This window comes from Melospiza melodia, chromosome 8 (assembly GCF_035770615.1).
Source record: "Melospiza melodia melodia isolate bMelMel2 chromosome 8, bMelMel2.pri, whole genome shotgun sequence".
Classification (NCBI taxonomy): domain Eukaryota; kingdom Metazoa; phylum Chordata; class Aves; order Passeriformes; family Passerellidae; genus Melospiza; species Melospiza melodia.
Window position 1 is genome coordinate 38327682 of NC_086201.1, and position 14247 is coordinate 38341928.

The window sequence follows — 14247 nt, forward strand, 5'->3', positions numbered from 1 at the left end:
AAAAAAGAGCAACAACCCGAGAAAACAGGCGCAGCCTCCATGCCTGCATCCCTCCGTCCTTGCTCCACCATCGGGGCTGCTCGGAGGGGCCGCCTCTGCCTTCCCCCTGCGGCCCGGGGAAAGTTGTGCGGGCGAAGTTGGGGCCGCAGGGAGGGAGCGAGGGCGGCCCCGATGCGCGGGCGAGTTTAATGGGATCAGGTCAGTGTAATCCTGTTTCAGCCTTTGTCGCGCCGGCAGCCGAGGAGACCTCGGACTATAGGGGAAGGCGCTTTTCAAGCCTCCGCGGTGCTGCCACAAAGCCAGAGGCACAAAAGCGGCCGGGAGGATGAAGTGGCTCGAAATAAACAGATTAAGGCTCTCCATGGGCCGGGCGTAGCGGGGGGGAGAAAAGAGCAAGCGAGGGGCGGGCGAGCAGGGCATGGAAGGGACCCGGCACTCCCGAGGGGACACGGGGGACACAGGGGGGACACGGGCCCGGCGGGATCTCCGCGCTGCCCAAGGCTTTGGGATGAGCGATCCATTTGTGCGGAGCGCTCCGCGATTCACACAGGTTGCGTGTCCCCGTGCGTGCGGCGCTGCTCTGCGGCACCGGGATGCGATTCCGTGCGGGACAGAGGGGACACGGCCCCGGGACACCGCGGGGCATGCTCGGTCCCTCGGCAGGGCATTCCCACGGGAGCGCAGCCCCCGTCCCTCTGCGCACCCCCGGCACATTCCCGGGGCAGGGACCAGGCAGAAGGAGCCGGACCGGGCCGGGACAATGAGAGCAATTAACGCGGGACACACGGAACCGAGCCGCGCTGGGTGCGGCGAGCGGGGGGGATTTAAAGGCGATGATGTCTCATTTAACATCCCAGCGCCATCCCAGCCCCGCTGCCTTAAAAAAAATCCCCATTTGCGGCCAAACGCAAAGCCGGGTTTGCGGCAGAGAGAGGAGAGAGCTCCCCGTCCCCTCCGAGCTCGGGTTTGCCGCCGCTTCTCCCCGAGCCCCGCGATTATTTGATCTGCAGATGTAAGAGGAATTTATTGTAACAACAAATATAGTGATGTCAAAGCCCAGCCTTGGATTAAAGCCGGCAGCCAAAGGGGAAGTGTATTAATTTCAAACAGCATCAGAGGCCAGCGCCTATTAGGACGAGCTATTCTTCAGACCCCCCCATCAGAATTAATCATTGGGAGTTAATTTGAAGCTCAGACAAGTTGCTGTTAATTTAGTGCGGGGAGGACGGGATGGAATAAAAAGCTGAGGTGCTGGCCGGGCCTCCTGGGTCTCATTAATCAGCGAGCTGAGACGGCCTGGCTTGATTACAATTTGCAAAAAAATTCATTAGAGCCCGGGCGATTGACAATTTTTCTCTCTGCCTGTGATCTGACTCATTAGGCAGCCAAATGAAAGCCATGATGATGGTGATGATGACAGCTATCAACCCCCTCGCTTGTTTATCTCCTTCTCCTCCGGCCCCCGGCCCGGGGCTTCCCCTCCGGCCCCGCTCCGGCTTGGGGGGACCCGGAGGCTCCCAGAGACCGGGGCTGGCACCGGGGGGATCCCCGGGGGAACGGGGCCGAGCGGCGGCCGCTCCTCCCCAAAACCCCGCACTGGCAGCCCGGGAGGGGCACGGCCCGGTTTGGGGGGCACGGCTTAATTTGGGGGGCACAGCCCGGTTTAGGGGCACGGCTTGGTTTGGGAAGCACCCCCCGGTTTGGGGGGCACCCCCCAGTTTTGGGGAGCACAGCCCGGTTAGGGAGCACAGCCTGGTTTGGGGGTCATACCCCGGTTTAAGGGGGCACAGCCCGATTTGGGGTGAATCCCCCGGTTTGGAGGTGCATCCCCCAGTTTTAGGGGCACAGCCTGGTTTGGGGTGCACAGCCCGCTCTGAGGTGCATCCCCCGGTTTGTGGATGCATCCCCTGCTTTGGGGTGCATGTTAGTTTGGGGTGCATTCCCTAGTTTGGGGTGCATTCCCTAGTTTGGGGCGCATCCCCCGCTTTTGGGAGCACACCCCGGTTTTGTGGATGCATCCCCCGGTTTGGGGTGCACACCCCGGTTTGGGGGCACCCCCCGGTTTGGGGGCACGGCCCGGAGTTCTGCAGGCTCCGCGCTGCCCGGGCAGCCCCGAGATCCGGCCGGGATCAATCCCAGCAATTCCAGAGATGATCATTTTTGTTTGCAGCAGCAGCAGCAGCGCCGGGGGTGTTGCGGGGGGTTCGTCCCACGCGTGTTTTCCCGCGGCTCCCGGCGAACCCCCGAAAATATGATCGTCATTATAATGAATATTCCGCTTTTTAAAAAAAGCTTTTTGGAGCGTTTTGAAGCTTTTTAAAGCAGGCTGGAACTGCGCGCGTTTCCCCGCGTGTCCGCGGCTGCCCGTGGGGCGATGCTGGCCGGGGTTCGGCTTTTTTGGGGAGCACCTGGTGGGGATGGAAACGGATCCATTCACCCCCGCGCACCCCCGGAGCCACGGCCGAACCCCCTCGGACCCAAACAACATCATATAACAGCATTCATTATAATCATTATAATAAATTAGTGATGAAGCGCCCGAGCCTGGGAGCCTGTCCCGGGACAGAACGAACCCCCCATCCCCCGATTTAATTATTTCATTTTAATAAACCTCACCCCCCACCAAACCCCCCCCGCCCCTCGGCGCTCCGTTTTCCTGGGGAAAATTTCATTTTTAATCCCAAATCGCCGGTGCCGCCGATGTCGCGGCGGCACCGGCACGGATGGAGCCGGGATAATGGGGAAGGGGAAAAACAAAAAGGGGATGAAAAGGGAAAAGGCAGCGGGAAGGGAAGGGAAGGGGGGACGCGGGACCCTTCGGCCCCCAGCCCTCCCAGCCCCGCCGCAACGAAAACGGGCGCGGGGTTTGGGGCAGCGGCTGCACCCCCCAAAAACTCCCCAAAAACGGGGCTGGGGGAGCGAAGGGGCCCCCAGACCCCGGCTGGGGCTGGGAGGGAGAGGCGGCACCCCCAAAACGCGGCAGGGTCAGAGCCGGGAGGGTGCGGGGCTGCTCTGCCCCCAGCCCCGAGCAGGCACTGCCAAACAGATTTTTGGGTTTTTTTTTTTTTTTCCGGAGCTTTCACAACCCTCAAAATAAAGGGAATAGGAAAAGAAAAAACAATCAAAAAGAGAAAGTTTTCCACCCGGCTCCCCCCTCCCCGGCAATAAGTGCGGCTGGGAAAATATGAAGAACAACCACAAAAGCAGAAAATCGAAAATAGAGGCGAGAGCAGCATCGCTCCGCTCCAGCAGCGCAGGAGGGGAAAGGAAAATCAGCTCAGCACCAGATCCTGGACAGAGCAGCCGGGGGCTGGAGGGCGTTTTTGGCTTTTTTTTTTTTTCCTTTTAAAGTCTTTTTTGTTTCTTTGTCGGTTTTTATTCACAAGACTTAGTTTGCTTTTAAATTTCATAACTTATAAGGAAATAAGCTACATTGAAATAAATTAAACACAATAGTGAAGATCGTGCTGCTTTTTTTTTTCTCTCTTTTTTCTTTTTTTTTTTTTTTTTTTTTTTGCCTTTTTCCCACCCTCCCTCCCCTTCAAACATGGCTTGGTAGAATAGGCAAACCAAATCGACAGAAAGCCAGGCAAAAAAAAAAAAAAAAAAAAAAAAAAGAAAAAAGAAGAAAAAAGAAAAGATTTTAAAAACTCATTCCCCAGTGCCTGCCACTCAGCCATCGGCAATAAAACCAAACAATAAAAAAGGCATGAAATGAAACTCTGAGTTTTCTTTCGGCTTTTTTTTTTTGTCTGTCTGTTTGTTCTCTCGTCTTTTTGTCGGTTTGTTTTTGTTTATGTTTTTTACCTCTCGCCCCCGAATAAGAAAGAAAACCCCAAAGGTGCCAAAAGGCGCTGCGGGGCTCGCTGGGGACGCTCCGGCCGGGGGATCCAGGGCGGCCTGGCAATAATAAATATCTCTGTTCTGGGGCAGGGAGGGCTCTGTGCGCCTCTTCCCGCCGGGATATCCCCGCTCCGACATTTCCCAAACACTTCCCGAGCCTCTTCCCCTCGCGGCGAGCGCAAAGTTTCGCTTTAAAGTTCGCCCGCGCTGGGGACTCGCCGGGCGCTCACAACGCGGGGCTCTTATTTTTTCGTGCTGTTTTTTTGCGGTGCGTTTTTGTTGTTGTTGCGTTTTGTGGGTTGGGTTTTTTGTTTTTTTTTTTGTTTTTTTTTCTGCTTCTCTCGGTTTTGTTTTTACGCGGGCGGGTCGCCTTCAAACCCCGGGTTTGGGAAGTTTTCCCGTGGAAAACGGAGCGCGGGAGGGAGGGAGGGATGGAGGGATGGAGAGCGATCAGGGTCGGGCTTGCTCCAGCTGCTGGTGCTGACTCCTGATGGCGAACCTGCTGACGTGCACCGGGATGGGCACCACGATCTTGGGGTTCCGCGAGGGCTCCCCCGTCTTGGAGTTGGCGTTGCCCGCCTTGACCCGTTTCCACTTGGCCCGCCTGTTCTGGAACCAGATTTTCACCTGCACCTCGCTGAGTTTGAGGGCGTGCGCGATCTGGGAGCGCTCGGTGAGGGACAGGTACTTTTTGCAGTGGAACTCCTTCTCCAGCTCCAGCAGCTGCTCGCTGGTGAAGGCTGTTCGCCGCCGCCGGTTCTTGCCCGTGGCCGTGGTGCTGCCGGAGCCGGGCGCGCTCTGCGGGCTCTCCTCCAGCGCCGCGCCCGAGTCCTCCTCCTTGTGAGCCGCCTGCCCGGCGATGTTGTCGTCCGAGCTGTAATCGAGATCGCTGTCCATGGAGAAACTTTCCTCCTTGCCTTTCGCCTCCTCCTCCGCCTTGGCGTCCTCCTTGCCCTGGCCGCGGAGAGCCCCGGCTGCAAGGGAGCAGAGGCCTCGCGTTAGCGTCCCAGCGCCCCAAAAACCACGCTCTGACCACCCCCCTTTTCTAGTTTTCATTTTCCCTCATTTTTTCCCCCCCTACCTTCCGCTCGCTCTGAGTTACCGAGAGCTCAGCCCTCGCTGCCGCCCGCTGCCCCCCACCATCCCCGCTCCGTCACTCACCGAGGGAAGCCTGCACGGCGTCGGCGGCGGGGAAGGGCAGCAGCGCTCCGTCCTTGCCCAGGAAAGCTTTCCCGTCGTCGCCTCCGCCGTCCGGGGGGATGCCCTCGGCTTTCTCGAAGTTGCCCGGCGGCGGCGCGAACTTCCTGGCGGCCTCCTGGTGCTGCGGGGACGCGGGGAAGGTGCCGGGCAGCGTGGCCATGAGCGTGGAGGTGAGCGCCATGCCCTGCGCCAGGCTGGAGCAGAAGCCGGAGGGCAGGCTGGGCAGCGGGTGGTGCTGCGGGTGCGCGGGCGGCAGCGCGGGCGGCAGCGCGGGCGGCGGCGGCGGCGGCGGCGGCAGCACCACGGGCCGGTAGGGCATGAACATGGGGTAGCCGGTGTACACGAAGTGCCCGGGGGCGGGCGGCGGGGGGCTGCCGATCAGAGAGTCGATGCTGAAGGCCGTGCTGCTTCCCAGCGGGCGCTGCATCATCATCAGCGAGGGCTGGAAAGCCGCGCTCATGCCGGAGCGGCGGCGGCGGCGGCAGCGAGCGGGAGAGCCGGCACCTTCCTCCTCCTCCTCCTCCTCTTCCTCCCGCTCGTCCCGAGGCTGCTGCCGCTGCTCGGCGGCGGCGGCGGCGGCGTGCTGGCCGCTGGGCCGAGCCGGGGCGGAGCGGGGCCGCGGCCCGGCAGCTCCCGCACCTCGGGGCCGCCCCGCCCGCGCTGCGCCCCCGCGGAGCCGCCGCCGCCGCTCTGCCCGCCCGCGCTGCCCCGCGCCCATTCACATTTTGGCCGCCTGGGAACCCGGCCCGCCCCACGTGGCCGCCGCCGCCGCCGCCCATTGGTGGAGAGGCGGAGGGGGCGGGGCTTGGAGGAGAGGCCACGCCCCCGAGGGCACGCCCCATTCACGGCGCCCCGGACGGCGCGGCCCACGCGGGACCGCCCGCGGAACCTCCGCGGCTCCGGCCGGGACACCGGGACAGCCCCGCGCTGCCTCCCGAGCCCCGGAACCGCCCTTTCCCTAAACATTTTCCTTCTCTCTTTTTCTTTCCTTTTTTCCTCTTTTTTTCCCCCTTTTTTTCCTTTTTTTTCCCATTTTTTCCCTTTTTTTCTCCTTTTTTTCCCCTTTTTTTTCCCCTTTTTCCCTTTTTTCCTTTTTCCCCCCGCTTTTTCCCTTTTTCCTTTTTTTCCACTTTTTTCCTTTTTTTCCCTTTCCCCCCCTTTTCCCCCTTTTTTCCCTTTTTTCCCTTTTTTTCCTTTTTTTTTTTGTTTTTTAAATTCACGCTCACCCCCTCTTTTTTCCCTTCTTTTTTTTCCCCCTTTCTTTTTTTTTTTTTTTTTTCCTCTCTCTCTCTTTTTCGCTTTTTTTTTTTTTTTTTTTTTTTTTTTTTTTTTTGAAAAGCCCCCAAATAGGCTCCATGTGGTTCTGGGTAAAGTCAGCCCCTGGCTTGGCTTTGAAATTGCTTCTGCAATTATGTAAAAGAGCCATTCAGCAACACGGCGGAATTAAAAGCGATGGAGGGGCTGCTCCCTTTTTCTCCGGCGAGCTTCTCATGTTGGCCGGCTCAAAGCCTTTTCCAACACGACGTCTTTGGCGAGGACAAAAGCTGGAACAAAAAAAAAAAAAAGGGAAAAAAAAGGGGGAAAAAGAGAAAAAAAAAAGCCCCCAAACTTGTAAATTGAACGTCAAGGGAACTTTACACAATTTCAAAGGCCATAAATAATGATAAAGGGACCAGGCGAAGAGGCAAACCCAGGCAATTAATGGAGGTTCCCAAGCAAAGATCAAGTGGTTTGGAAAATAAAATTAAATGCAGGGGGAAAAAAAAGAATAAAAGAAGGAGAGGGGAAAAAAAAAAAAAAAAAAAAAAAAAAGAGAAAGGAGGGGACTTGCCTGGGGGTGGGTGGGATCCCTCCTGCCTTTGGCAAGTTTAAGATTTCCCAATGGGACAATGGCGCTGGCTGTGCCCCTGCGCTTGGCTTTGGGGGGCTCTGCGGGCAGACCCCGCCTCAAAGCGGCTGTGGCAGGAGGGAGGATCCCCAAAATCCCGGGATCTGCGGGAAATCCCGCTTGGGAAGGGTCCCCAAAACCCCGGGATCAGCGGGAAATCCGCTTGGAACTGCTCCCCAAAACCCCGGGATCTGCGGGAAATCCCGCTTGGGAATGCTCCCCAAAACCCCGGGATCAGCGGGAGATCCCTCTTGGGAATGCTCCCCAAAACCCCGGGATCAGCGGGAGATCCCTCTTGGGAATGCTCCCCAAAACCCCGGGATCAGCGAGAGATCCCGCTTGAGACTGCTCCCCCAAACCCCGGGATCTGCAGGAAATCCCGCCTGGGAATGCTCCCCCAAACCCCGGGATCTGCAGGAAATCCCGCCTGGGAATGCTCCCCAAACCCCGGGATCTGCGGGAAATCCCTCTTGGGAATGCTCCCCAAACCCCGGGATCTGCGGGAAATCCCGCCTGGGAATGCTCCCCAAACCCCGGGATCTGCAGGAAATCCCTCTTGGGAATGCTCCCCAAACCCCGGGATCTGCGGGAAATCCCGCCTGGGAATGCCCTGCTGCTCCCTCCCAGCCCCCAGTACCCCAAATCCCCTTCCCGCAGGTTCCCATCCCAAATCCCGCTGTGCGTGGGGGGTGGGATGGCCCCGGCCCCTGCCCGGATATCTGGGTCAGTTTATCCCCCAGCCACCATCTGAAAACGTTCTTTGCAATTAAAGCAGGGGGGGCAGGTTATTTCTTGAAGGTCTCTGCGCGTTTTTTGCTGCATCCCCCTCCCCACCCTGCGGTTTTTGGGGTGCTGCCCCCCGGTTGCTGTCCCCATCAGGATTTTGGGGATTTTGCGGGGAGGATTTTCCCCGGCCCGGGGATGGGCAGGGGGGGTTTGTGTGATGTGCGTGCACAAACACTTTTGGGGCCCAGCTCCGACTTGAAGGGAGTGGGAAAAGTTGGATTTCCCAGCTCATTTCCATATGTCCTGGCTCCGTCTTGCGGAGGCCACCATATGTGCAGCAGCTCGGGAGATTGCCCGTTTTCCCCGTGGATGCTTCGTGGATTCTTCCTCTCCCATTTTTTTTTTTTCCCCTTTTCCCCGCGCTCTGCCCGGCATCTCATCCCTCTCCTTCCTCCCTCCCTTTCCACCAGGCTAAAAAAAACCCCCCCAAAACCTGGGAATTCTCGCGGGGAGCAAAGCCAAGCGAGCCGAGAGAGGCAAAAAGAAAAGAAAAAAAAAAAAAAAGAAAAAAAAATCCCATTTTTTTTTCAGGATTGCGGGAAGGGCAGGGATAATTAGGAATGGCAATGTGTACCAACAGGCAGCTCCTGCAGCTGTTTTTATTGTCAGCCCCCTTCAAAATTTGCCCACAAACAAGTGCCTTTGCAGGACGGCAGCATTATTTCGGGCAAGAATGGGCTTTTTGTTCGGCACATAATTAGCTGATTTTCTTTTTCTCCCGAAGGAAAAAAAAAAAAAAAAAAAAGAACCAAAAAAACCCAACCAAACTCGGCGATCCCTGATTGTGGCAGGAGCAAGCGGGGCGCGATTGTGGCAGGGAGAGGAGCAGGAGCGAGGGGAAAAAAAGGCAAAAAAAGGGGGCGAACCCCAAAGATTTGGTGGGAATGAGCGCTCCAGAGGGCCGGGATGGGTTGGGGGAGCGCTTTTCCCCCAGGCTGGGCCGTGGGGCGGGAGCAGCCCCAGCTCCAGCTGGAAATGCGGTACCCGGGATGGAGCAGGAGCAGGAGGCTTCGGGCAGGGTTTGTCCCCAAAAAACCTCGCAGGGGAGGAGCAGCAGCGATGTTGGGAGTTTGTGGGGTGGGTGTGACCCCTCCTGGGGTTTTAACCCCAATTCCTTGCAGGAGGCGACGCAGTTTGGAGAGAAGGGAGCGCTGGGATGGGCTGGAGCCGCTCCAGGTGGGAATGCCCAGGGCACAGCATCCCCAACCCGGGCACAGCATCCCCAACCCGGGCACAGCATCCCCAGCCCGGGCACAGCATCCCCAATGCGGGCACAGCATCCCCAGCCCGGGCACAGCATCCCCAGCCCGGGCACAGCATCCCCAACCCGGGCACAGCATCCCCAATGCGGGCACAGCATCCCCAGCCCGGGCACAGCATCCCCAACCCGGGCACAGCATCCCCAGCCCGGGCACAGCATCCCCAGCCCGGGCACAGCATCCCCAGCCCGGGCACAGCATCCCCAACCCGGGCACAGCATCCCCAATGCGGGCACAGCATCCCCAGCCCGGGCACAGCATCCCCAACCCGGGCACAGCATCCCCAGCCCGGGCACAGCATCCCCAACCCGGGCACAGCATCCCCAGCCCGGGCACAGCATCCCCAACCCGGGCACAGCACCCCCAACCCGGGCACAGCATCCCCAGCCTGGCACAGCATCCCCAATGCGGGCACAGCATCCCCAACCCAGCATCCCCAGCCTGGCACAGCATCCCCAACCCAGCATCCCCAGCCTGGCACAGCATCCCCAACCCGGGCACAGCATCCCCAGCCTGGCACAGCATTCCCAGCCTGGCACAGCATCCCCAACCCGGGCACAGCATCCCCAACCCGGGCACAGCATCCCCAACCCAGCATTCCCAACCCAGCATCCCCAGCCTGGCACAGCATCCCCAGCCTGGCACAGCATCCCCAACCCAGCATCCCCAGCCTGGCACAGCATCCCCAGCCGGGCACATCCCCAGCCTGCCGTGCCAAGGGATCGCTGCCCACCCTGCCCTGGCACCCCCAGCTCCCATTTCCAGCTGCTGATCTTCTCCAAAGCGAAACCCGGGCTCCCAGAGCCTCTCTCCAGCTCATTCTTGCGTTTGCCGGGGAAATTTTAATTGCGTGGGAAACGTCACCAGAATCACCCAAACCGCATCACCCTGCGGTGCTTTTAAAGTCTTTTTTTATACTTTTTTCCCCCTAGGAAAGGGAGGTGAGCAAGAGAGGAGGTTCTGAGCAGAATTAGCAGAATTACCCCCCAAAATCAGCGAGTTCTTATCAGTGATGCAGGTGCGAGCCAAAATCAGGGATGCGGCCGCGGCTCGCACTCCTCCTCCTGTAGGGAATGGAGGCAGCTCCCGGGGTTATTCCGGAATTTTGGGAGAGTTTCGGGAGCTGCCAGGCAGAGGGTGGGAGGGCAGGATTTCAGGGATTTCAGGGATTTCAGGGATTTCAGGGATTTCAGGATTTGCCCCTGGCCGTGCACGGAGGGATCACGCGTGGAGCCCCCTCCTTGCTCCCCCCTGCCCTGCGCTGGGGAAAGGGAAAAAAGGCAAACAATCCCCAAAACAGTCCCCAAACACCAAAACAATCCCCAAACCCCAAAACAATCCCCAAACCCCTCATTCCCCGCCTAATCCCATTAACTCCCTCGCGTGTTCCCCTCTGAACTCCTTCCAGCCCCTCCCGCGGGTTCCCCCACTTCCACTCCACGCTTCTTTTTTTTTTCTGGTTTTATTTTTAAATTTTTTCCCCCCCTTCCCTCCTCCCTCTTCCCTTTTTAACAAACTTGAAGGTGCTCGGGATTTTCGGGTTAGGGGAAAAAAGAGGCTAAAAGGGTAAAAAATAACACGGTGCAGGTTAAAAATAAAATTAAAAAAAAAAATAGAAATTTGACTTCCATAATCCCGGCTCTCATCCCGAAATTCGATCGGATAATGGCAAATAGGCTCTTTTAAAAATTATTTTAAATGGATACGTGTTTAAACAAGCGGAGTCCGAGTATTTTAAGAGCCTTCCAGGGGATCTTAGCCAAACACATCGCCACGGAGAGTTCAGTGCTGGCGAACCCCACGCACCCTCTCGATCCCGGCTTTTCGTGGAATCCAGTTGAGAAATCGGCCGGGTTAAAAAGGAAAAAAAAAAAAAAAAAATTAAAAAAAAAAAATCCCGACTAAAAGTCTAAAATATTCCCGGGTCAGAGGGGCACCGTCTCATTAAAACCAGCGCGGTCCTGAAACTGCAGTGCAGACATTAAAGTGCAGTATTTTTCAATTAGAGCTGACGAATTCAATCAAAATTCCATAGATTAGGATGAAATGAGGCATGGGTCATTTACAGGGGAATTTAATTGCAGAGCCATTAGACAAATAGTATATTTGCCATTCTCACATTATCCATCATTTTAGACATCAATAGAAGGAGCAGCATCTTTGCTAATACAGCAGCACTTCCCAATCTCTGCCTGTAAACACTCCCTTTCCCCATAGCTCCTGATTATATCTGATTTCATTTAAAGCCATGGGGGATTATAAATGTTCCTGCAATCAGGTTCATTAGGACTTCAAAAAAAAAAAAAAAAAAAAAAAGGAAAAAAAAAGAAATCTCATTTCTGATTCGTATCTGCGCTTTGCGGATCGGCGCAGCCCGAGCCTAAAAAAAAAAAATTTGAATAAATAAATAAATAAATAAATAAATAAAGGAAATCAAACGCTGTTTCATTACCGGGGCCACTTCGGGGTTTGATTATCGCCCTGACGAGCCCCTGCTCGGATGGTGAGAGGCAAACTCGGCTTCCCACCGGGATCACCACCCCCTGCATCCCGGGGGGAGCTCCATCCTGCTCCAGAGGGGACAAAACACCCGACGGGACGGCAAAACCTTCTTTTTTCCCCAATTATTTTTATTATTTTTTATGTGATTTTGTTTGTATTTTCCGGTGGGAGGGCGCGCATCGCTCCTTAATTCTCCCCAGCTCCTCACAATCAGAGAGGTGTGTGCAGCAGGGCGGGGAATTCCCATTATTTGGAAATTGTTTTGCAGCTGGACCATCGGTGCTTTAATACCGCAGGGTGGGAAAACGAGCAGGAGCAGCCCAACCACACACACACACACACACACAGAGGGAAAAAAAAAATAAATAAAATCCTCGAGGAGAGAGGAAGGTCTCTGACATTTTTTTGCCTTAATAGCAGCTTAATATTAAACGTCTTTCATAAAACACGCACATCCAGATCTACTTAAAAAGAAAAAAAAAAAAAAAAAAGAGGAGAAAAAAAAAAAAGAAGAAGAGAAAAAACACAGAAAGCCTTCATTCCCCCCAAATGTATGGCGTGCGCAGCGCTGTGTTAGCTGCCTCAGTAATTTAATTGGAATGAAACGTGAAAAATGTGTCATTTTTTGAAGAATTTATGCATCGCTTCCTGGAAATCTCATTGTCTTAACTAGCAGCCTACTGTGTTCTGTTTAGCAGGCATAATCGCATTTTTATGTGTCTCCGTATTAGAAGTTAATGTGACCTCCCGTCTTTAGCTGCTGGAAAATAAAAATAATAATAGCCAAAAATACAATAATAATAACAATAATAATAAAAACCTCCCAAAAAAACCTGAAAAACCGAGAACATCTGCGTCAAAACAAGGCGCTGCCAGGAAGAAAAAAAAAATCTAAAAAAAATCTGTGTTTGGGGTATATATAATTTAGAGTATATACATACATATATATATATATATATATATATAAATACAAAGCCCGCCAAACTTATCAGCCCCAGCCCGGAGCATCATCATCATCATCAGCCTTATCATCATCATCATCATCATCATTATCATCATCATCATCCCACCCGGAGCATCATCACCATCATCCCCAGCACCAGCACCATCCCGCCCGGAGCGCTGCCCCCGCCGCGGGCAGAAGGGCTCGAACCCAGGGCAGAACCTCCCCCGCCAGCCCCGAGGGCTCGGAGTCCGTTTTTTAGAGGTTTTTTTTGGCCTCTAAATCTCATTTTTCGGCTCTTTTTGGGGGGTCGCGGCTGCCCCCGACGGCCGAGCAAAGCGCGCCCCCTGCCGGCCGCGGGGAGCAATGCGCCCCCCACTGGTGTCCCCTCCTGTCCCCTCCTGTCCTCCCTGTCACCCCCGTCTCCTCCTGTGCCCTCCTGTCCTCTCTTGTCCCTTCCTGCCACCCCCGTCCCCTCCTGTGCCCTCCTGTCCTCCCTGTCACCCCCGTCTCCTCCTGTGCCCTCCTGTCCTCTCTTGTCCCTTCCTGCCACCCCGTCCCCTCCTGTGCCCTCCTGTCCTCTCTTGTCCCTTCCTGCCACCCCTGTCCCCTCCTGTCCCCTCCTGTCCTCCCTGTCACCCCCGTCTCCTCCTGTCCCCTCCTGTCCTCTCTTGTCCCTTCCTGTCACCCCCGTCTCCTCCTGTCCCCTCTTGTCCTCTCTTGTCCCCTCCTGTCCTCCCCTGTTCCCCCCCGTCCCCTCCTGTCTTCCCGTATACCCTCCTGTCCCCCCTGTCACACCCTGTCCCTCCCTGTCCCCTCCTGTCTTCCCCGTCCCCTCCTGTCCCCTCTTGTCCCTTCCTGTTCCCTCCTGTCACCCCCTGTCCTTCCCGTCCCCTCCTGTCCTCTCGTGTCCCTTCCTGTCCCTCCCCATCCCCTCCTGTCCCCCTCGTGTCCCCTCTGAGGTGCATTCCCCGTTCCACCCCTGTGGATTTGGGGTTTTGGGTTTTTGGGTGTCCCGGTGGCGCTCTCTGTGTCCCCCTCATCTCGCACGGAGGTGAAAGGTGACAAAGAGCAGCGACATTGAGCTTGCCTTGGTTCAGACGAGGGTCACGGCTCAGCCGGGGTGGGATTTGCCCGAATCCCCGGCAATTCCCACCCAAACAAAGCCCGGAGCCCCACAGGCACGGCGGCTTGGGATGGGGACACCCCGGGAGACGCAAAATGTTGGGGACACAGCGCGGGGCAGGGCTGGCAGCGCTCGGGCTGTCCGTGCAGGGACAGGTGGGAGAGGGCAGAGGGGAAAAATTGTTTAATTCCTTCCCCTCCTCATTTCCATGCTCCAAGGGCAGCAGCTCTGGGAGGCAGGGATGCAAAGTCCAGCCAGACAGGAAAAATGAATTATCCATATAAAAAAAAATTAAAATATAAATAAATATAGAATTTTATATTAAAATTTATATATAAATATTACATATAAAATAGAAATAATTATATATAAAACATATGTAATTTCTATATATAAATAAATATAATTTTTATATAAAATATATATTTATATATAAAGTCACATAAAATGATAAAAATTATATTACAATAATTTTTATACATTATTTATAAATATAAATAAAAAATTTCTATATCGAATATGATATACAGAATTTTATATAAAATATAAATAATAATAGAAAAACATAAATTAATTTATAATATATAAAATATTTTAACATATTATATATAAAAATATGTAATTTTAAAATATATAATATATATAAATTTTATTTTATATAAAGTATAATTATATATTATATATATAATAAAAAATAGAT

General features: G+C 54.8%; 1 protein-coding gene across 1 annotated transcript; it reads right to left on the reverse strand.

Moving 5' to 3' along the window:
- Window positions 1-4265: 4265 nt before the first annotated feature.
- On the reverse strand, window positions 4266-5503 carry GBX2 (gastrulation brain homeobox 2). Its single transcript, XM_063161407.1, has 2 exons — window positions 5005-5503; window positions 4266-4817 (listed from the first exon to the last, which is right to left on the reverse strand). Exons 1-2 carry the CDS (start codon window positions 5501-5503, stop codon window positions 4294-4296), a joined length of 1023 nt encoding a protein of 340 aa, XP_063017477.1. The 3' UTR covers window positions 4266-4293.
- Window positions 5504-14247: the final 8744 nt, after the last annotated feature.